The 22,967-nt window shown below is 47.1% G+C and overlaps 1 protein-coding gene across 1 annotated transcript in view; it reads right to left on the reverse strand.

Moving 5' to 3' along the window:
* The window catches only part of LOC133972676 (glutamate receptor ionotropic, NMDA 2D-like), a 57,859-nt gene that overhangs the window by 27,860 nt on the left and 7,032 nt on the right, over positions 1-22,967 (reverse strand). The window contains exons 4-6 of the mRNA XM_062410241.1: positions 19,860-20,047; positions 17,340-17,480; positions 2,269-2,383 (exon numbers count right to left, since the gene is read on the reverse strand). Coding sequence (XP_062266225.1) covers positions 2,269-2,383; positions 17,340-17,480; positions 19,860-20,047 — 444 coding nt within the window. The remainder of the gene's footprint in view (positions 1-2,268; positions 2,384-17,339; positions 17,481-19,859; positions 20,048-22,967) is intronic.

The raw sequence follows: 22,967 nt of genomic DNA on the forward strand, positions 1-22,967 counted from the left end.
AACCGTACGGAGAAAACCTGCAGTGATGCTGGGTTTCCTTCCAAAAGCATCATCAATCAGAAATTAATAGAGCAAATGTTGGAGCATGAAAAGCACAAGGGGGGGGGGGGGGGGGGATACTACTTGAGTTCTACCTTGATCTCTTTACTTCTCAAACATTCTTCTACATGTAATTCAAACCAGGCTGATCCAGGAGCTGTGTTTTAAAGCTGGCTCCTTCGTGAAGAACGATCTGAAACATAGAAGCTGATTAACATATCCAACAACCCCCCCCCCCCCCCCGCTGACTGTGATCTCTGCGTGTTGTGGGGTCGTGACTCTCTCACTGCGCCTCTCATTAGAGCGTTGTGTGTTTAAGGATTCCAGCTCCCCTGTCATGTTGATTAAAAACTTACTCGTGCTGTTCTCGTCTTCCTCGCTCTGTGATCCGCTCTATGCTGCAGATTCTACGTTCGGGTTCACAGAGCAAACACATGTTCTCTCTGAGTCGTTGCATCATGTCACGGATCGTTTCATAAAACCCACAGAATGAGACCTTCACAGAACTGATGTGAAAGAAAAAACTAAGAAAATCTAACGGTACAAGAGCCTTTTCATTTTATAAAGAATCTGAACTGAAGAGAAAACACAGAAATTAATTCTTAAGTGATAACAAAACTTATGAATTCATGTTTAAAACAATAGCATAGAACCTGAGATTCAGTTTCCACATGTCCTCTGCAGCTGGACACAAATCCCACGTGAGTTCCACCTCAGTGTAATTTAGAAGTTCAGTCGTCGCCTGTTTGAATGTAATTTCTCAGAGTTGAGCGTGAAGCACAGTTTTAATTAGAATGTTTTTAATGAGATGCAGCGAGTAATACTTCAACACAAAGACTTCTGTATGTGTGTGATGCTGGGAACGTTTATGATCTAAAGACACTTTACATAATGAGCTGGAGCCAGAATCCAACAGATCCCTCAACTAACAAACGTGTTCAGCAAACGTCTCATTCCTGAACCACGGGTATTGATTTAAACCAGTGCAGGGCCTTACTGGGCTGTGTGGCCTGTGGTGATGCTGGTTACAGTTTTCTATCTACCACTAGCCCACAGTGAACAGACCTGCTTCTGGACTCAGGCCTCAGAACCTGAAGAAAGCAGCTGCTGCTGAGCTGCAGCGCCCGAAGACACCGACAGGAACTAAAACTATTTCAGAGCTTGAATCTTTGGATTTTATTGAAATGCATCGCCTTTGTTTGTCAAGGATAAAAGCTCTGACATAGTTTGTGTGTTGTGTTTTATCTCCACAGGCTGAGAAGTAGAGCGTAAGTAGATATAAAGCTTTTTAAAGAACTCGAGGTGATTTGAAAACAAAGCAGAGGTTCTAATCGGCAGCTTAGGTCCTGAAGGATTAAGGTCCTGGTGTCCACACGCTTTAGACCGTAGAGCGTCTAATAAACCAGGTGCTCAGAGGAACCTCTACGGATGGAGTCACCTTGTCCTTACATCCCACTTAATGCACGCTAATCCCCCCCCCCCCCCCCAGCGCTCGCACAGAGAAGCTGAAGGAGCTGAAGCTCCCGACCTGCAGGGAAGAAGTTCAGCTGTGACAGGAAGGTGGAGGACGACAGATCGGTTAGAAATCTACAAATCAGGGGGGGGGGGGGGTCAGACTGCATTCACAGGTAAACATATTGAGCTGTTAAAGGTCACGAGCAAAATGGAGCTCAGCTGGGGGGGGGGGACGACCTTACACTTTGTGGAGTTACTGTACGAAAGCTACACACGTGTGGAGGGAGGGATGGACTGAGAGAGAGAGAGAGAGGGAGAGAGAGAGAGAGAGAGAGAGAAAGGTAGACGGCAGCATAGATGACTCAGCATGTGTTTGATGAGCCGTGAAATTGTGTTTTTTTCCGGCTTCGCTACGATAACTAGCGGTGAGTGCGCGGCCCAGCTGAGCACTTACCTCCTCCCAGCCCCTCCCATTGGCCCAGCTGAGCACTGACATCCTCCCAGCCCCTCCCATTGGCCCAGCTGAGCACTGACCTACTCCCAGCCCCTCCCATTGGCCCAGCTGAGCACTGACCTCCTCCCAGCCCCTCCCATTGGCCCAGCTGAGCACTGACCTCCTCCCAGCCCCTCCCATTGGCCCAGCTGAGCACTGACATCCTCCCAGCCCCTCCCATTGGCCCAGCTGAGCACTGACCTCCTCCCAGCCCCTCCCATTGGCCCAGCTGAGCACTGACAGCCTCCCAGCCCCTCCCATTGGCCCAGCTGAGCACTGACCTCCTCCCAGCCCCTCCCATTGGTGTAGGAGATGACGTCGAGCAGCGGGTTGGACAGGTAGCCGTCGCTGTTGAAGGAGTAGTCCCGCCCGCCGATGGAGATGTTGGTGAAGTACCTGTGAGAGGAGACAGGAGGGTGGAGGACATGAGCGTTAAACATAAAGCTTATTCAACATTTCATCTCAGGAGTGAAATATTCATATCTGGTCCGGCTCGTGGTGAAGCTGCTGAGCTGGTTATTCAGAGACGATCACATGTTTTAAATTGAGCTGCTCGTTCATCCTTTTTATTTTCTGTTTTCCATGAAGCCAGTTGAGCAGGAAGATAATTATGAATCCCACTTATCTGACTATCGACCGTCAAACACCAGAGGAAACAGATGTGACCAACAAATGAAAAACAAATGTGTCACGGAGAGAAGGAAACATTACACACTAGTGAAGATTGATAATTATGATAAATCCATGTTTTCAGCTGAATTTGTGTGAGGAAAGAAAAGACGGCCGCTGAAAAGGAGTAAATTGAAGATGGTGAGTTGTGGAGCGGCGTCGACGGAGGAGATTCACGTTTGATGTTTTTTAATGAAACCTTAAAAGCATCTGGAGGGAAACAGCAGATGAGAGGAAATGAAACACGGGGACGAGCTCAGCCAGTGGAAACCAGTACAGCCTCTTAGAAAACATCAAATCAACGGGAGTCGGACTTCAAAATGAGAAACTGTCACCGTCACAAACCAAAACGAACATGGTGTTAAAGTTAGAAAGTCTCAGATTCGTTATCTAAAAGACTCAAGTCCTGTTTGTCCCTGAGAAATTCAACATGAGAGACGTTTAGTCAGAAAAACAAAGATTTGATAGAATCTTATCAAAAAGGATCAAATCTGCTGCGTCATATTTGTATTATTTTACTTTTTAAACTGCTTTTTCATTTTGTTTACCTCCTTTGAATCTGACCTTTTTAATCTTTCCTTGTTTTAAATCTGGCTTTTTCAAGTCAATGTTTCTGACCAGTCTTTATTTGTTATTTGACTCAGGATTAGTTAAACCCGGCTCCACAGACTCAGGCCTTAAAGATGGCAGCTTCCATTTTCTATAATTTGGCCTCATTTCTGGACAGTGGTGTGTGGAGTCCATCTTTATTCCCGACTCATTCACGGAGTTCCGCTCGATGAGTTATCACATGTTTATGAAGAATCAGAGAAGAAAGAGCTGCAGACGTGAATCCAAGGCGGAGTCGTCTTTGGGAAAGTTAATCAGCTCGGCAAGTCTTTAAGATGCTGACACATGATCCGGAGAAAACACTGAGACTTTAGAATTACAGCGACAGCGACTGGACTTTATTGTGAAAGAGCCGCACAACAACACATTCCATTCAGCGTGAAGACGCGAGCCCGTAATCCTCCCGGGTCCACGAGGGGATTACTCCGGTCAGGGGGCAAAACGTGGCTCCGCTCCTGAATTGACTTTACATTATGCATCAAATCCAGGAGGGAGTGGAAATAATGAGGAACAGCAACAGGCTGCAAATCAGGATTTCATATGCATATCCCAAATATCATATTCTGCTTCATAATGAGACCAGTGTGAGCTTATTCCTGCTATTCTACATCATATTTAGTGTTTGGAATTATAAATATATATTTAAAAACCCACTCTGCAGTCTGAATAACTCGGGGGTCAAAGTGTGAAATGAGATTCGCCTCCTGCAGCTGCAGCAGCCGACTGAGGAGTCGCACTCCAGCGCCTCCTGGGTCCCAGAGGAGGAAGTGCTCTTCGTCTGCCTCTTCACATTTAGAGGAACGCTCACTTCACTAATTGGTCGAGGGAAAAACAGATTTTCCTCAAAATATGCTAATGTACTCCTGGTGAGAGGATTCACTGAGTTGTCTGATGTGCAGATAAGCAGAAGCTCTGTGGGGGGGCGGGGGGGGGGTATCTAGTCAGTATCTAGTGCAAGATACATGTTGTATGTCTAAAGATAACAATTTGTAAAGTCACACATGTATTATTAAATATCTCATAAAAAGAGTTTGCTGTCGTCATAGAACAAACTGCAGAGGTCGATCTGATCCTGAGTGTTTCAGGAAGTGGTTCAGTGAGGTTCATTCTGCAGATGAAAGAATGTGAGTCAAGAAAGAAATGAGGAGGAAATCGTGATGCTGAAGGTCGAGGACATAACAGTGACTCACAGGAAACACAACTATTCAAATCATCAGATCTGGAATCAGTTTGTTGTGTTGCTCCGGATGCACACAATCTTTCATTTCCCAGTTTAATCTCAGAGACATTCCTCCTGCATTCATGATTTAAATGACGTCCTCCTCTCCCGTCTCCACTGAATGTCTCTAAATCTCTGAGGACAGGAAGCTGGAGTTCATGTCCGTCTGTGTAATGACCGGACAGAGTTCGGTCTCTAAGAAGAAAACCTGCCTGATGCGAGATCTGTTTTAAATCTGTTTCAACGAGTTTTACCCCAGAGACACAGAATCTGCCTTTAAGCTCCGAGTGGAGTCAGAAGTGTCTGAGTCCCGTCTGCAGCGGGGTGTGGGCTCCAATCCCAACTTCTCTTTCTATCACCTCCTCCATCCTTTCTCCTCAACCATCCCTCTCTGCCTCCTCCTCACACCCTCCCATCTTGAGTCCTGGTTTCTAAACCTAAACTGGGATTGAACACATACCTAAATATTCACAGATCCATTCTAAACATTGAGATTTGACCCGAATGACCTGGATATTTGAGTCTGCAGCCAAACTAAAGAGGCTTTCTAAAGATGGAGACTCTGTGAACTTCTCACTTATAACGTTAGAACTGTCACAACAGTCAAAAGAAATCAGTGAGTCACTTCTGGAGCCATGATTTCTTTACAACAGTCTGTCAATCTAACCCATCTCTTCACACCCTGTTCGTGGCTGGTGTCTTCGGAGCCATTATTCTTGGATGTAGCTCTTTCTCTCCGGTTGGTGCAGGAAACAAAGAGTCTTCAAGCCCCTTTATGAAGCTGTGATTGGAGGATTGTTATTCCCACTGGGAGCTCGTCGATGAGCTGTCGCTGGTGACAAAGCATCACTTTGCTGCAGTGTTCAGAAAGAGGGGTTCCTGCAGGAGGAGTCGCACAATGAAGACGTCCACGAGCCGCACAAAGGTCACACAACCAACTTGTTCAGTCTTTAGCAAAACTGGCATTCATTTCACAGAAGATGTTGCAGATGATTAATAAGTTTTCCCCTGTGACCGAGGAGGCGGAGCGGGGAAACGAGGGAGAGAGAGGAGTAGAAACAGGGGGGGGGGGGGGGAGAGAGAGAGAGAGAGAGACAGAGAGAGAGAGAGAGAGACGCAGGGGGCTGATGGACGCTGTTCTCAGTCTGTTTCATACCCACACACTGATTTAGTCATTGAATTCGTTACTGAGAGGGGGGGGGCTCCCAGTGGAATTAGTTCCTGTTTTAGAGAACACACATCAGGGGAACTACAGGTGAGGAAGAGGAGAAGAAGAAGGGGAGGAAAAAGCGATAGAGGGGATTTAGCCACAGGAAGAGAGACGGACAGTTTGTCCTTTTCTGAATCGCTCGAACACGATTCTGCAGAAACACGTTGATCCAACTTCTCCTCCACGGGAGAAAAGTTCCCTCAGAACAACATCTGCTCCGGCTCTCAGGGGTCCGGAGACAATCCTGTCCCTGTGATGAGGTGACAGACACACACAGACAGACACACACAGCTGGACTCGCAGCTCAGTGTCTCCACCTGTTTCTCTTTCAGACACATGAATTATAATTTTCATGTTGGATTCTCCAGCTGTGAAGAAGTTGTGGGTCGAACCTTCATGAAGACAGATTGTGTTCCATGTAAAGAAAGATGGACGAACATCCAGAGACTCCTGGACACGGGCGTCGCCCCCATGACCTTCTGGAGTCGCTCCGAGTCAGACTCTGTGTAACAGCCATGGCCCGAGTGGAGCCACCTCCCACTAATTCACGGGCTCCACCAATCGTGAGTCAGTCTCAGCTGTCAATCATGCCTGGTTTATCACTGCTTCTTTATTTATTGATGCTCTATCGGGACGTGAGGAGGCTTTAGCTCCAACCTGTAGAGGAGCTGGGAAGGACAAAGGTTTTAAACAATATGTCCTCTTCATTTCTAAAAAGATGAAATGTATTTCAAAAGAAGAGCTGCAGCAGAGAGTCAGACGTGTGGAGGGAAAGAGAGGGAGCAGGTTTGTGTGTCTGCTGCTGTGCACTAATGGTTCAGAGTCCTGCCTTAATAAGCACCAGACGTCTCAGCTGCTTCTCCACCGGAGGAAACATTCCTGCTCCTTCAACCTGTTACCAGAAAGCTTTCTGCTTAACCATGACAAGAGAGAGAGAGAGAGGAGAGAGAGAGAGAGAGAGAGAGAGAGAGGAAGGGAGGGAGAGAGAGAGAGAGAGAGAGGGAGGGAGAGAGAGAGAGAGAGAGAGAGAGGAAGGGAGGGAGGGAGGGAGAGAGAGAGAGGGAGAGAGAGAGAGAGAGAGGGAGGGAGAGAGAGAGAGAGAGAGGGAGAGGGAGAGAGAGAGAGAGAGAGAGAGAGAGGGAGAGAGAGAGAGAGAGAGAGAGAGAGGGAGAGAGAGAGAGGGAGGTAGTTGGCTATGATTCATTTCATTGTAGTATGATGACAATAGAGACCTTGAATCTTGATCAAGAGCCACTTCACCGTTCACGTAATGAATTTAACATTCATTCTAAATCTCTCTTCATCTTATCGCTCAATTATATTTTATCCGGAACGTGGGTGTAACATTAAAGTTGTGTTATTCATCACTGTGTGTGAGACAAGAGGAAACTGATGAATAACAAACGAGATGGAAATACAGTTGTGAGTCCAAACTAAGAACGAAGATGTTCAGCTGCTCTTCATCACATTAATGTCACATATTTAAACATGTAGTATAAAACTATAATTTGATTAAGGGCGAGGTATGAAACTAAAGATCTACATGATTTCAAAAGATAGAAATGGCTATATATGTTTAAATCAAATTCTACAACACGCAGCTGATCTGATTTGCAGTTTGGGATCACGTGACATCACATGTCTCCGATATGAACTCATCACTTTCCATGACAGAGCTGCCGTGGGTTCGAGTCCCGTCCTCTGGAACCAGCCGCACCAGCAGAGCTGTCTCTGCTCATATACTGAGGAGAGTAATGTTTGTGTTTCATGCTACTGACCCTGCACACACACAGACACACACAGACAAACACGCAGTATAAGACAGAGAGGCCTTTGGTGGAATCTCAACACAAATGAAAGGCTTGTGGCCGCGGGCACCAGAGGGAGGCGCCGCCTGTCAGAGATGTGAAGGCGATCATGACTCCCGAGTGACTCGTACATTCTGCTCTGGAGGAGCCGGAGGAGCCGTGGATCTGTGGTCGGGGGTGTAGCCGGGCCTCATGTGGCTCTTTAATATTCACAAAGCATGACAGGATTCATTGTGAGACATTTTAAGTTGTCAAGAGGGCCGTCACTCTGTAGGACTCTGGATATCAAACAGCGAGCCACGGAATCCATCCATCATGAATCCCCCGCTAACCAGGCTGCTCATGTTCCTGATGCTCATAGGGAATACATGAGCATTGAAGCTAGCAGCCTGAAGTATCTTCTGATTTGCATATACATTTTGCTAAATTATCTGTTTAAGCCCAAATCACATGACCCAGAGTTTTATCTGTGGCTACAACAAGAGAATCATGACAAGTGACTCGGTGACAGGAGACGTGCAAGTGCCTGGAACCTGCATTCTGTTGACTGACCAGAAGGGGGCGACTCCACTGGTTGTGTATTTAGAGGTCTATGTGAAACGTCAGTAAACTGGTTCATGGTCTCCATCTGTAGTTTCAAGTCTTCTTCAATACTTCAGGATGCTCGTTTTCTAAATTATGATTCATTTTATCATCACAAAGAAAACAGAACAAAAATGAGGTTAAGCAGAAATGAAGCTTCACTCAGGAAAGAAAAGGGAAAGTGGATCAAAACTTCAAAATGATTATATATAATAGAGACGCTGATGAAAATACAGACGTCTCTGCAGCTAAATAATAATGTCATGCTTTGGACTGAAGAGAGAAATCCTGCTGACTAATTAGAACCGATTCATCTGTTCAGAGGCTTCGATACTGAGAAGTGAAGGAGAGAGTTGAACACAGACTCAGGGTCAGTGGAAGCTTTCGATCGGTCACAGGTTTGATGCCGACCTCAGATTCTCCTCTTCTGTCTCGACCCCATTTATTTCCTCCCCTCTTTCTTCTCTCTCCACATCTTCTAAATCCCTCCTTCACTCTTTTTCCATCAGTGTCCTCCCCCCTGCCCATCTGATGTCCCCCCCCCCCCCCCCTTCTCCATGATGACCGTCCATTCAACCACTCTTCCAAAACGTGATCTGTGGACAGGCAGGTGGGGACGGCTGCTCTGTGAGTCACCGAGACACGTGATGATGTCCTCAGAGCAAGAAGGTTCCCAGTTTGAATCCCAGGATTTAAACTGGGAACCTTCAGAGCAAGAAGGTTCCCAGTTTGAATCCCGGGTTCTTCTGGGAGTTGTGTGTTCTCCTCGTGTTTGTGTGGATTTCCTCTGGACTCCTCCTACAGGACCCACAGGTTGAATAGTAGTTTGTCTCTGTGTTCTTTAAATTCAAAGCCTCAGAAAACATATTTATGAATAATAAATCTTTCTCAAAACACGAAAGGTTTTGATTAAATCTAAACTCTGATTGGTTCATTGGTTCAACTTATTTTGAGACTGAGCTCCGCCCACCAGCAAAGTCAGAAGAGAGACGTGGAAAAACAAAACTGGATCATCTTACAAATAGTGAGAAATTCATAATATCCAAGTAAACCAATCAACAGAGTAAAATATTCATAATATAATGATGCAACAAGTGAATTATGTTACAACGTGCTTCAGATATGGAGCTAGAATAAAACAGAAAGGAAGAGGGGGAGAGAGGGATGACAGGAAGTAAAGATGACTTCAGGGACAAGTGTACAGAAAGAGAGAAACAGAGAAGGAGGAGAGGAGAGATGAAGGGAAATGAAGGGAGGACGACAGACGGAGGGAAAGAGAAAAGAGGACGGACGGGAAAAGATGAAGGCCCCAAAAAAACAGAGGAGAGGAAACTGTTGATGGGGAAGAAAGAAAATGTGATGAGAGTGAAACGGAGCAAACAAGAGAGTGATGAAGAGGCCGAGAGGAGAAGAGAAACAATTAGAGCGAGGGAGCGCTGAGTGGAGGAGAGGAGCTATTTCAACATCAGACAAGAAGCAGGAATCTAATGTTCCTCTCACGGCTCCATTTGCATGTTTATGAGCAGCAGCTCCACACACACACACACAGACAGACACACACACACAAACACAGACACACACACACACACACACTGGAGTGACGCTTCATTAGCACTCGGAGGACGGGTCGCAGCCGGGTGTCACATGTTCCTGTGAGTTTCATGGAGTCCACAGATCTCACAGCGTTTCAGCCGTCAGGTGAATCCTGCTCTGGTTCCAGGACGTGTCAGGTGACGTGTCAGGTGACGTGTCAGGTGACGTGTCAGGTGACGTGGTCGATGGCGGCTCCGAGCAGAGGAGGCGGTCGGAGGCGTCAGGGGGTCGGGGACATGTTGTGAAGAGAGGACGACAGGAAGACGCGAGCTGCGTTCCCCTCCCCCCCCGCCCGGAGGCAGACGGAGGTCTGACAGAGATAATGAGGAGTTTCTAGCTGGATTGACCTGTGAGGGATTCTGGGTAATTATGCCTGTCTCTAATCTGCACCAGGTTTAAGAATCACAATCAATCTCCTCTGTGTTGGTGGGCGGACGGCAGCCATACGGATCATATCATCTGGATTTCACTGTCACACAGGTTCTCTACTGAAGACACACGCAGAGGACGCAGATGAAGACGTCCACTAGAAGGACGAGGAGGTTCCAGAGCTGCCGTCCTGTGTGATGTTCTCTCTCTCTCTCCGTCACCTTGAGCATGAAGTGAAATCCTCTGCAGTCTCTTAAGTGAAGATTATGTTTGAACAGAATGGACGACCGAGCCTCAGAGAGAGAGAGAGACTGTGTCTTCGTCCTCCTGCTGATGCGTCTCCACGTCTCCACGAGTCAATGAACACACAGGAATCTTTGACTTCTCCTGTCTCGTCCAATTCCTGCATCTCTCTCGTTCACTCCTCTCGCTCCCTTCATCCCTCCTTCCTTTCTTCCTCCCCGCCACAGAGCATTATGCGTCCAAATCCAATTATCCACTCTCCATGCAGAGCGACACATCAGACGCCTTCGTGACCGCGGAGGAGACGAAGACGAAGACGAAGACGGGCAGGCGAGCCGGGCAGGTAGATGGATGGAGAGAGGGAGAAGGGAGGGGGGGTGATTTAATAAGCAGGAAGGGAGGAATGAAAAATGAGAGGGATGGAGAAGTGGATGAGAAGCACGTGAAAGAGGAAAGAGGGGATATGTGTATGAAAGTGAGAGATGAGGGGATGAATGACTGGATGATTGAATAAAAGAGTGAGTTATGGACAGAATGACAATTAACTCCCCGTGCTAATGATTGAATCAATCCATACTTTAATGGATCCATGCATTCTCTCCAGCCACCCATCCATCTATCCATCTATCCACCCATCCACCCATCCACCTAACCACCCAACCATCTATCCATCTATCTATCCATCTATATATCTATCCAACCAACCAACCATCTAGCTATCCATCTATCTATCTATCTATCCATCTATATATCTATCCTTCCATCCAACCAACCAACTATCTAGCTATCCATCTATCCATCTATCCACCCATCCACCTAACCACCCATCCATCTATCCATCTATCATCTATCCATCTATCCACCCATCCACCCATCCATCTAACCACCCAACCATCTATCCATCTATCTATCCATCTATATATCTATCCAACCAACCAACCATCTAGCTATCCATCTATCTATCTATCTATCCATCTATATATCTATCCTTCCATCCAACCAACCAACTATCTAGCTATCCATCTATCCATCTATCCATCCATCCATCCATCCATCCATCCATCTATCCATCTATCATCTATCCATCTATCCATCTATCCATCTATCCATCCATCCATCCATCTATCCATCTATCATCTATCCATCTATCCATCTATCCATCTATCCATCCATCCATCCATCCATCCATCTATCCATCTATCATCTATCCATCTATCCATCTATCCATCTATCCACCCATCCACCCATCCATCTAACCACCCAACCATCTATCCATCTATTTATCCATCTATATATCTATCCTTCCATCCAACCAACCAACTATCTAGCTATCCATCTATCCATCTATCCATCCATCTATCTATCCATCCATCCATCCATCCATCCATCCATCATATCCATCCATCCATCCATCTATCCACCCATCCACCCATCCATCTAACCACCCAACCATCTATCATCTATCTATCCATCCATCCATCCATCCAGCTCGCAGGTCCCTGTTCTACTGGAGGTTTTCCAGGAAATAGGAAGTGTAGCTTCCCCGAGCAAAGGAGGAGTAAATGAAACTCTCCCAGCAGTGAAGTGCTTCTCTGGAATATGGAAGAAATGAAGTTCTCTCTAAAAGGCCTGAACTTTGGAGTCAGGCTCCTGGAGTCTCGTGTCGACTGATCTTTGAAACACTCTTCTTCAGGCCAGGAGGATTTTGTGAAAGGAGGGAACTCGCTGAGTGGGAAGAGGAGGACGGACGTCAGCATTCAGAGACTCCTTCAACGCACCTGAGGCATTGATGAGCCAGAGCTCCTCTACTAATGAATGAATCAGCTCCTGAATGAAGCCTATCGCCACAAAGGAGCTCAGCTCTCACACATTAATGGAGTTCTGAACTGAAAATGAGCAGGTGGAAAGTGGAGAGAATAACGGGGTGGAGAAAAGGTTTCACAGAGAAGAAGACGGAGGAGAAACTCTGCAGAGCCCAGAGCAGGAGAGAGTTTATTAAAACATGTGACTAACTCACATCTGGGCCTTTTGTGTGTATTAATCTTTATTAATATATATAAATATTAAAAACTCAGTCTATGCAACAACAAATGTGACGGATCATGAAAAATTACATTTCTCCCCATCTTTGTCCCGGAACTGGTTCTTGATTGTTTGACATGTCCAATCAGATACTTCCATTGACTGTCCTCTGCTGCAGCTCCTCTTTCAGCCTCTGTCTCAAACACTTGGTTTCTGTGCAGTGGAGGAGCAGATTAACTTCACGACAATCTACGACACACTGGAGGAATGAAGCCCTAGAAAAACCTCCTGTGTCTCTTTAACTGTGTCTGTGGACGCTGGAGACAACGAGCTGGAGACAGACTGAGACAACGAGCTGGAGACAGAGTGAGACAACGAGCTGGAGACAGAGTGAGACAACGAGCTGGAGACAGAGTGAGACAACGAGCTGGAGACAGAGTGAGACAACGAGCTGGAGACAGAGACAACGAGCTGGAGACAGAGTGAGACAATGAGCTGGAGACAGAGTGAGACAACGAGCTGGAGACAGAGACAACGAGCTGGAGACAGAGTGAGACAACGAGCTGGAGACAGAGTGAGACAACGAGCTGGAGACAGAGTGAGACAACGAGCTGGAGACAGAGTGAGACAACGAGCTGGAGACAGAGTGAGACAACGAGCTGGAGACAGAGACAACGAGCTGGAGACAGAGTGAGACAACGAGCTGGAGACAGAGACAACGAGCTGGAGACAGACTGAGACAACGAGCTGGAGACAGAGACAACGAGCTGGAGACAGAGACAACGAGCTGGAGACAGAGACAACGAGCTGGAGACAGAGTGAGACAGACGGAGAAAGAAACGCATTGGAGCCGCCATTAGCCCCCGAAGAACCATTAACAAAGTTCTGACATAATGACACTGTAAAGTCCCCCCCCCGAGCACATATTACAAAGCTGCTTCTTGGCTCTTATGGTCTCATAGGGGACAGAGGGACAGAGAGTAGAAGTGAATGTATGAGGAGAACAGAGGGAACTCGACAGATGGGAGGATGAGGAGCAGAGGGAAGGTGTGAAAGAGAAAAAGAACGAGGGCGAGATAAGCAGACGAGAACCAGCTCCATCACAGGATCCAGAGTCTTTATTATTCCCGGATTTGATAAGTTATTGTTTTATTTAATAAAAGAAGCTGAAACTGAGCGTTTCATGAATCAGCTCTGGTGAAACGTGGGTGGATTTAACCTTTAAACAATGTGGAGGAAATAAACACAATACAAATGGTGTTGTGTTGTTTTGTCAGTAGAAATCACTTAATTAAATTGACATGATTTAAAGCGACCGGCTGTGAAATCGACTGATTCAGTCGGAGTCAGAGTTCGACAACAGAACAAACAATTTAATCCCCGATATATATTCAGATGTGATTTTAGTTTTCACTCTCAATGAATATCTCTGTCAGCTGGACTGTGGGTTAAATAATAATCTAATTACTCTGATACACCAGAGAGAACATCACTGTTTACACTCGCTGCAGCCGAGAGGATCTCAGGGACTCATGAACACAAACAGACGATGGAGTGAAAGGACCAGAGATGTTGTGTGTTTGTATAGAACAGACACACAAGTGGACGGGACTGAAACACAAACCAGTCGAATGGAACCACAGAGTTTCTAAAGGTTCAGACCTGAGGGGCAGAATAAAATCTCTCTGTAAAATAACAAGCGTTTGTGAAGAGCAGACAGAACTCCTACATTTACTAAATCTTTTATTCATCCACCTGTGAATCAGGTAGAGACATAAAACTGTTTGATAGCTTTAACATTTGTCTTTCAGGGTAAACCTTTCCCCTGAAGTTCATGAACATTTAATGAAAAACCAATAAATCAAGCAAACAGAGAACTCCTCTTTTCTCCTCTTTTCTCCTCTTTTCTCAAACTCAGCCGTCGTTTGAACGCTTCTGTAAATATGTTTTTGAAGATTAAAGGTGTTGAAAAGAAACTGGATTCATGATTTTCTGGATGTTATAATGTGGACGGAGCTCTGAGACGGGAACAGAGGATTTTTCCTTTTGTCCTGAATGAGTTTGGCCGCTGACGATCACCGGGGCGAGGGAATTAAAAAAAGAGAGACAGAGCGGGCGGTGTGACAGTCGTCTGCTCCAGATGAGCAGTCTCCCCCCCCCCCCTACCCAGAGGCATGGAGGTGACTGGCTGGGCTTCAGTCTGACTCTCGTCCTCCACCTCGTCCTCCTTTTCGTTATTTCTCTCCTCTTCCTCCTGTTCTTCCATTTCTTTACCTCCTCACCTCCCCCTCACCTCCTCCTGACCCGTTGCTCTATATGCTGCTCTACTCACTGTGAGAATATAAATGCAGTGCAATGATTCTATATTTGAGATACAACTAAAACGGTCAATCCTCCCTGTCATTAGACCGGCCTTCACCCTTGACGTCCCACTCTTGTCCTCCTTTGTCCCCGTCTCCTCTCCGTCCAGTCCTCCTCCTGACATCCTTCTTTGTCTGTGCACACTTTTTACTTATTCGGTTACAATGCTGTCCCTGTGTCCGATGTCTTGAGTCATTAAGTCCTCCCTCGTCCGGTTCTTACAACCTTTGCTCCATCCGAACCTTTAGAAAATAGAATATTCTGACGTGTGTTCAGATCCCCGTCCTGGTTTGTTTTGGTGAACTGTCCCCTGAGTGCAGTGGTTTGGTTTTGCTCCTGAGTTTGATTAGACACGAGCTGCACTGTGTTCGATTCCCTGCAGCCGCTCCCACTCAGCTCCTCCTCCGCTCTGGTTTGGAACCCGATGGCTGGAAGCTGCAGAATTATTTCCAAGCAAATCACCAGCAGCAGCATCATCATCATTATCTCCGTCCTTGTCTCCCTTCATCTTCATCTTCCGTTCACTCTTTCTCTCCGTTCCCGTCCCTCCGACGCTCCCCCACTCCGCCTGCCAAACCTCCCTCTCACACATTTCCTGTCCTTTCAGTCCGCACACACGTTCCCTCCTCTCCCCACTTTCTGTGCCCCCCCCCCCCCCACTGGGAGCGCCTGAACGTGAGCAGCTGCTGGTTCACGGGGATTTGTCTTTTGTCTGTCTCAGCTGTCAGGACACACAATGTGCAGAGACACTGACACACAGAGAGGAAATGGGGATTGTCTCATCTGCCTGATCGTCTCCGTTACAGGAAGTCTGTGTTGGTCGTTAAACACTTTACGAGCTGCGGTGTCACGACCGTGTGGAGAGTCCTCATGTCTCTGAATCACAAAGTGCATCAGTCCAGAGGATGAGGAACGATCTGTGTGTGATTCTTTATCCAGGAGAGATGTGCTTCTCTCTCACTCACAAGCTGAAGAGCTGCTGGCCCCAGAGCAGCTGGTCCCAGAGCAGCTCCGCTCATCAGCAGCGGTTTGAGATGCATGTGGAAACAGAGACACTAACCGACAATCATCTAAATCATAGAGATGAGAACCTCTGTGGTGAAGGACAGCAAATCATGAACTGCTTCAAGCTCAAACTTCAAAGAATAAACTGAACGTCTTTTTCCAGGAATGATGGACAAAGTCCTGTTTCCAAGTTTTAACGAGATAACATTGAAACTACAAATATTTACTGAACAAGTGTCCAATCAGTATAATAACTTCTAACTCGGCAGTTAAAGGTGAAAAGGTAAATCGTCTAAATAAATGCAACACTTTTCTAGACTTGACAACCATGACATGCCGACTGGAGAAGCCAGGAATCGAATCATTGCTCTTGACCCGCTCTACCTCCTGAGACGCAGCTCTTCAGATCTGGAACCGACTCAAACTCAAGCTGAGACTTGGTTCTTTAGTGAATGAGCTGAAGCTCCTCAATGGGATTTAACCAGATGAAATAATTCACACAACCTGTGAAGAAGGTGGAGATTTATTTCTATCGGAGCTATGTTTGGATCCGTGTCCAGCCCCCCCGGGGGTTAGAACCCGCTCATGTGTTAGAGGTGTCATTCATGCCACTCGCCCCGAGTCCCAGGGGCCCCCCCGCCTGTCAGCCTGATGGACAGCCCTGCTGCTGATTGAGAGCGCCCTGTTTAGCCGAGTCTGAGATGAACCTGCTCACCTCATTTCAGAGAGCGGGGGGGGGGGGGGGGACCTGTGGAAACCATCCATCTGGAGTCAGACCTGCTGCTGAGAAGATTCCTCCGACACGTCGTCCATCTCTCACATCTGCACCGCTCGGTGTTTCCTGCTGTAATTCAGACTTGAGCCTGGTCTCCTCACCGCACCTCATCCCTTCACTGCAGGAACGTTTCACATTTCACTCGAGAGGCTTTAACACACAGCTCCCTGCGTTCGGCTCGGGGCCCTGAGGGAGTCGTGGAAGCTCGTCCTTCAAACGTCCTTCAACCGGAGTGTGGTCAGAAGGTTTCAGTGCAGGGCAGAAGATTCCATGGACTAAAGTTACAATGAAATAACCGATATAAACACGATAGAGATCAATTAGACCCGTGAACATCCATCCATTCACATTCTCCACGTGTGAGGAAGTTATGGACCTGAAGAGAACTCATGACCTGTCCACACTCTCTCAGCCAAACTAGGATTCAAACCCAGAACCTCCTCACTGTGAGGAGACTGTCCACTGCTCCACCGTGCCACAGAGAAGTATGAAATCTATCACATAGATCAAAATATCTTTTCTGTGTTTGAAATTCATGACGAACATCGAAACCACAGCAGTGTCTACAGGACTTGAACGCACCATGATGATTTGTATGTTACGTTAGGCGAAGCTGAACCGAGCAACAACGACAATGAAGTCACGACAGATGTTGGACTTTATCACATGTTTTATAGATATATATCATAACACATCCAATAATGAATAATGCAAAAAGCTGCAGCATGAGAGAAAGCCCGAGCAGCAGGTTCCCACCATGTTCCTCCTCCTGTGTGAGACCAGTATGACTCAGCTCTGAATGTGGAAGCTCCATTCAAGCTTCCTGTTTACCCCTCCTGCTCGGCTGTTTGCCCCCCCGTCCCCCCGCCCCCCCGGCCCCCTCTCACCTGATCCGGTCGTGCACTCGGTGCGTCTGGTTCCCGTCGCTCTGGCAGTTGCCGGCGTACTGCAGCCGGCTGTTGGTCCCCAGGTCCCTGCGCAGAGCCATGGCCCCGTGGGTGAGCACCGAGACGCCTTTGGCAATACGCCTGCAGGATTAGAGACAGGACAGTGTGAGACGGAGACACCGGAGACACTTTCAAAAGGTCTTTTGTGACACTGCCAAGGTCCAGGGGGGAAAGAAATAAGAAATGAAGTGTGGGTGGAAGAGAGACTCCAGCGACCATGAAGACTTAATAACACCGAACTCACAGGAGGAGAAGAACACACTCCTCCGGAACTTCAACAAGACCTCGGACAAATTTAAAAAGAAAACCCCAACGTGGTAATTTAAATTATATGTGACTTCAACAGAATGAGGAGTTAGAATCTTCACTGACTGAGACGCTGGAGACCTGACCAGCTTCTGGAGATGAGGCTGTTGAATGGAGGCGCTCGTCTGCACCAGGGACAGTGAAGAATCCAGACTTACAGTAAAACACTGAGAACTGAGCATTAATACACCTGCAGAGCTCCGAGGCCTCGTGCACGTGCATGGATATGAATTATTAGTCCGCTGGTGACTGAGCAGCTGATGAACGAGCCACAGATGATGAAGCAGGACTGAAGCGGCTGAAACAAGCACGACTCAGGTGTCTACACGTGTTGATGAATAACTATTAGCAGAGGGTTTTCCTTTCTCTCTCAGGATGATTTCATATTTAATAATAGATGATAATAGGAGAGAGAGAGACGCTTTTTACTGTGGATGTAAATCTACTCTGATTTGTCTCTCGCTGCTTTAAAACAAACACCAAACGCTTCAAACATTATTATACTTGATGCTGAAATTGACTGCGTTGAATAAACTTTTAAGAGCAACAATATGTTCCTGCTGATAAGATTTGTTCTGGTGAGTCTAAAGATCCCAGATTCATAATCAGCAGAGCCTTGTATTCATAAATCAACACACTTCAGACGTTCTGCTGCTTCACCCGGACGTGAAGGAGCAGTGACTGAAGAAGAGTCTGTCCACTGGACTGAGACGTCTCTGTCCTCCCCACAGGACACTGCTCGTCTTCATGTGAAGGACGAGGACACAGGATGTCCATGGTCACCTCCGACAGAGACGTGATGTTCTCACTGGACTCGACAGCAGGATGAAGCAAATAGAACAGAACCGGTTTTATAGATTTACTCTGTGGACGTAGATCCAAGAGGCTAATGTTTGTGAACAGGGGAACATTTGCTGCCCGTCCAGATAAAGATGATTTATCAGATCAGTGATCAAAGGGCCTCGACCCATCACACATATGGGATCCGCCCCTTTAGTTTAATTATGTCAATTCAGGGATGTGTCTGTTAACGTCTAATCAAATCTACGACTCTCACACTGAGTTGAATGAAGGATGACGAGGTTTAATTTCACATGTGACTCGATGGAGCTGTTTGACTCTGCTCCCATCACAGTGAGGAGGGAGGAGATCTACTGGTCCCAGTCGTTCTCCAGTGTCCAGTGAGACTCACTGAGGAATCCATCAGCAGCAGCATTGCATCATATACCACAGATATCACTATTACAATATGTAAATGAGGGAATTTGAGGGACACGGCTGGTAAATCCAATTTTTTAAAAGGCACCATGAGCTGGTCAACAGTAAACTGTGTGATGGTGCATTCAGGGGATCCCGATCAGCTCGTTAAGTTCAGATGCATCACATGACCGATTCTGTTTTACCTGGTTTTCAGGTTTAAGAATGAATTTACAAAATAAATAATAATAATCCATCAAAATGTACGGATTAAGTTATTTTATACTGGATCATTAATTCTTCTTCATCATCATTCACCTGCAGGAGCATTTTAAAGCTGCACGATTCATTTGATAAGATTTATAATAGAGGAAGAAAAAGCAGCTCAGTCTAAATGATGCAAAAACAAGTTTCATTTAGTTTTCTACTTTCTCTTGTTTATCTCTCTCTCTCCACCAGCTTCCTGCAGCCTCACCTGACTGAGGGGGATCTAACAGTTGGATGAGGAGCTGCAGCGCTCACCTGGACTCACTCGCTCGCTCCATTTAGATTTGATTAGATGAGGAATGTAATGATCCCTGCGGTGGAATCAGGTCAAGCCTGCAGCAGATAATACATCATGCACAGAGCAGGTGGTCGGGAAGTTTCACTGCGTCTCGGTACGTTAGTGCCCACGTGGAGAGACTCTTCCACTGAACCAGGATCAGCTTCAAGGCTCATTCAGGGTGAAATCACTATTCATCGGAAAATTATGAATTTCCTGATTCGATGTTCTTTGACTCTTTGGCTTCAGGCTCTTTTCTTAGTAATGAAGTTATACGAGACACAATTCAGTGGATGTTAAACACTTCGGCCGATGTTGAGACAAATGCTTCGGTCCAAGAAGAACCATCATTATTCTGAACTGCCCAGGAAGCTGCAGAAGTCCGACTCCTCCACCCTCTGCCCTGCTCTCACCTGCGTGGCTCGTCCCTCCAGCCCTGAGGCCGGATGGCGAACAGGGCCTTGGGCAGCCCCTCCAGGCCCAGGCCGGACAGGGCGGGTCCCACGGCGAACCACATGTGACTGGGCCCGGCCTGACCCGCCGCCAAGGCTGCACGGAAGATCAGCGCCGCCTCCTCCAGGGAACAGTACAGCAGACGCACCTGGAGCACGGGGGGGGGGGGGGGGAGAGAGGTAAAGAAGTGAGGGATTAATTCATCAATTAAGCAAAAGGGAGGAAAAGAGGGAGGGAGAGAAACACAGTGAAAGAGAAATGGGAGGATGGATGTGGAGCGAGAGAAGCAAAGAGTGAATTTCCATCCCATTTATCCCCGTCCCCCCGTCCCCCCCCCCGTTGGTTCCCATCATGCCCCTCCATGTGTTTCCTCCACAGTTATGGATGACGTTCGTTTACACATCAATACATTTGCTGCAGTTGTGCATTAATGTGTCTCCTGTTTATTTATTTGTCCTTCCAGAGAGAGCTGTGGGGGGGGGGGGGGGGGGGTGGGGCTTCTCGCTCGGCTTACGCTTTCCCTCTATGCATTATTAAGAGCCGGGAATGGAAAGAGGGGGAGCGAGATTAAAGGGACAAAGATGGAGAGCGAGGCTGCAGCGGGTGTGTACTTGTGTTTGTGTGTGTGTGTTTGTGTCTGTGTGTGTCTGTGTGTAGTCGGCGCTGAGGGCACTTCAGATGATTACACAGAGGAAGCACTTGAGGAGCATTTGCGCCACAGTTTTGTGAGACAATTGACGAGGCCATAAAACTGAAATTAGTCCAAACCGAATTGTGAAGCACTTTCCCGTGACACCCGGCAGCCGGCGAGCGCTCGGGTCACACGCCTCACGTTCACCATCGAGATCACGTGACTCCTCCCACTCAGCCCACAGGAGGTCGGCCTGAAGTGGACACTGACGCTCCGTCCCTGTCCATCACGTCCTTCATCAGCTTCAAGTGTCCTCGTCCTCTCTCGTCCTCGGGACAGGGGTCAGAGGTCCCTGCCGCTCGTCCCCTCTCACGGAGAGAGAGAGAGAGAGAGAGACGCCATTTGTGGTAATTTCACGGCATCAATCAGGTCGTTAGCTCCGGTGACTCATCGCGCCACCGCTCAAACGTGAGACGTCTCATTTGTGAAAGAAAATATTTCATTTAGAATCGACTGCGACTTCATTTTGTAACGTGACAGAGCTCGACCGCTTCAACGCACAGGTTGAAATGAGCCAAACGGTGACTACACACACACACACACTCACACATACACACAGACAGACACACACACACACACATAGACAGACACACACCCACACACAAATACAGCATTTAGACGAGAAGCAGGAATGTAGTTAATTAGATTTCATGCCACTGATTACATTTTGAGACCCAGTGTCTGTGTTTTATTTTCACAATGGAAGCCTCATTTCCCCCCCGACAGGAAGGTGAACATTTAAAACTTTAAGTCTGAGGCTCAGAGAACCACGATTACAAGTCAATAAAAGTCAAATAATTGCTCATAACAAAACTTTATGCAATCAACAGCTGTTTAATAACTTTAAGATGTTCTTATAATATTCTTACACGGATCAAATGACTTTTTAAAAAGGGTTGATCACAGTGAGGATAAATAACTTCCTCCCATCGACGACTAAAGATGGACGACACGGTGTTTCTCAAACTTTGGATTTGATATTGATATTTTACTTCTGTTATATTCATGTAATCATATCTGTGGACGTGAAGAAGTCGGAGCCTGAACTCTAATGTTCTGCTGCACTAAACATTTAAAACGTGAGTTGTCCGTCTGGCGGTGATGCAGAGACGTCTCATCCGGTCCAGGACGGTTTGAAACACCAGGTGATGAGACTCGTGTGTAGAAACTCTCATTCACTTGTTCCAGCAGCTTCTCTTTAAACATCTCTCTCTCTCAGTGGTTGATCAGAACGTGTAAATCCATGTCGGAGCTGTAGCTGACGCACGGTTTGGTCCAGAGTGATTTGTCAACTCAGGATCCGGCTGAAACGAGCTGATACATCAGAAGCTCTGAGGCTTATGAAAAATGAATGAATGGATTAAAATCCATGACACTGGGAGTTCCTGCTGCTGTGCTGCTGGATTTGTCGTTGGTCTGTTCTCCTCTAATGAGAAACTTAATTGACTCCGACGTGCAGAAGAAGAGACAACACACCTGCTGACTGGTAAACAGGCGCCGCGCTAATTGGCAAAGACGAAGCTTTGAAGTGAAATGAATGTCCCCAGCACCACGGCCGTCCTCTTCTTCTGAGAGACACCACAGAGACGTGGGACCAGTCACTTTGTGTTTGGCTGCAGCAGGAAGGAGACGGCTCGCTGAGGACCAGGAGGACGGGTTCCATCTCGTAAACACAGGTCCTCCAGATCCTGTTTGTCTGTGAGACTCGTGTTAATGAAGAAGAAGAAGAAAGAGACATGGAGACGTAAAGAAAACCTCCGGATGGGAAACACGTCTCTTTACACTCACATCACCAGACAGAGCCGCATTTAACCACTGATCCCACATCAGGAGGTTCTATTCAAGGGATTCTTAGCCTAAACTCCCAGTGCAGGTTTGGTCCAGTCCACACATACTGGTGAGTGCTCAACCTGCAGCGTCATGTGACCACAGCCTCATTGTGAACCTGCTCCCGAGGGGGGGGGGGGGGGCTCTGTGGATTATGCAGGAGTTGGCTCGGAGGCCTGATGGCAGGTTTTCAAAAGGGCCGGATCAAGGTGTGAACAGCAGCTCGGAATCAAAGAGAAACCCGGCAGTGACACAGGGGAGGAGAACTCACTGAGGAACAATGAGCCAAGGTTTCAGGTTCTCCTTCAGCAAAGGGAGAATAATGACTCCTCGGTTTGATACTGAGAGAAACTCAAGAGTCAATTATCCCAGCTGCCAATTAGCAAGTTTAATATGATCAAATCGAGTTAAAGGCACATTTGTCAGAAACATGAACGCAACCTTAAAATGATAGAAATCATTTTTGAGAATCATTTCTTTGACCTTTTAGTTTGGACCGGGTCCCGTGCGCGAACATGGAGGTGGCAGAATGTTGAACCTACCGCGGCGA

The sequence above is a fragment of the Platichthys flesus genome, chromosome 17 (assembly GCF_949316205.1).
Source record: "Platichthys flesus chromosome 17, fPlaFle2.1, whole genome shotgun sequence".
Lineage (NCBI taxonomy): Eukaryota > Metazoa > Chordata > Actinopteri > Pleuronectiformes > Pleuronectidae > Platichthys > Platichthys flesus.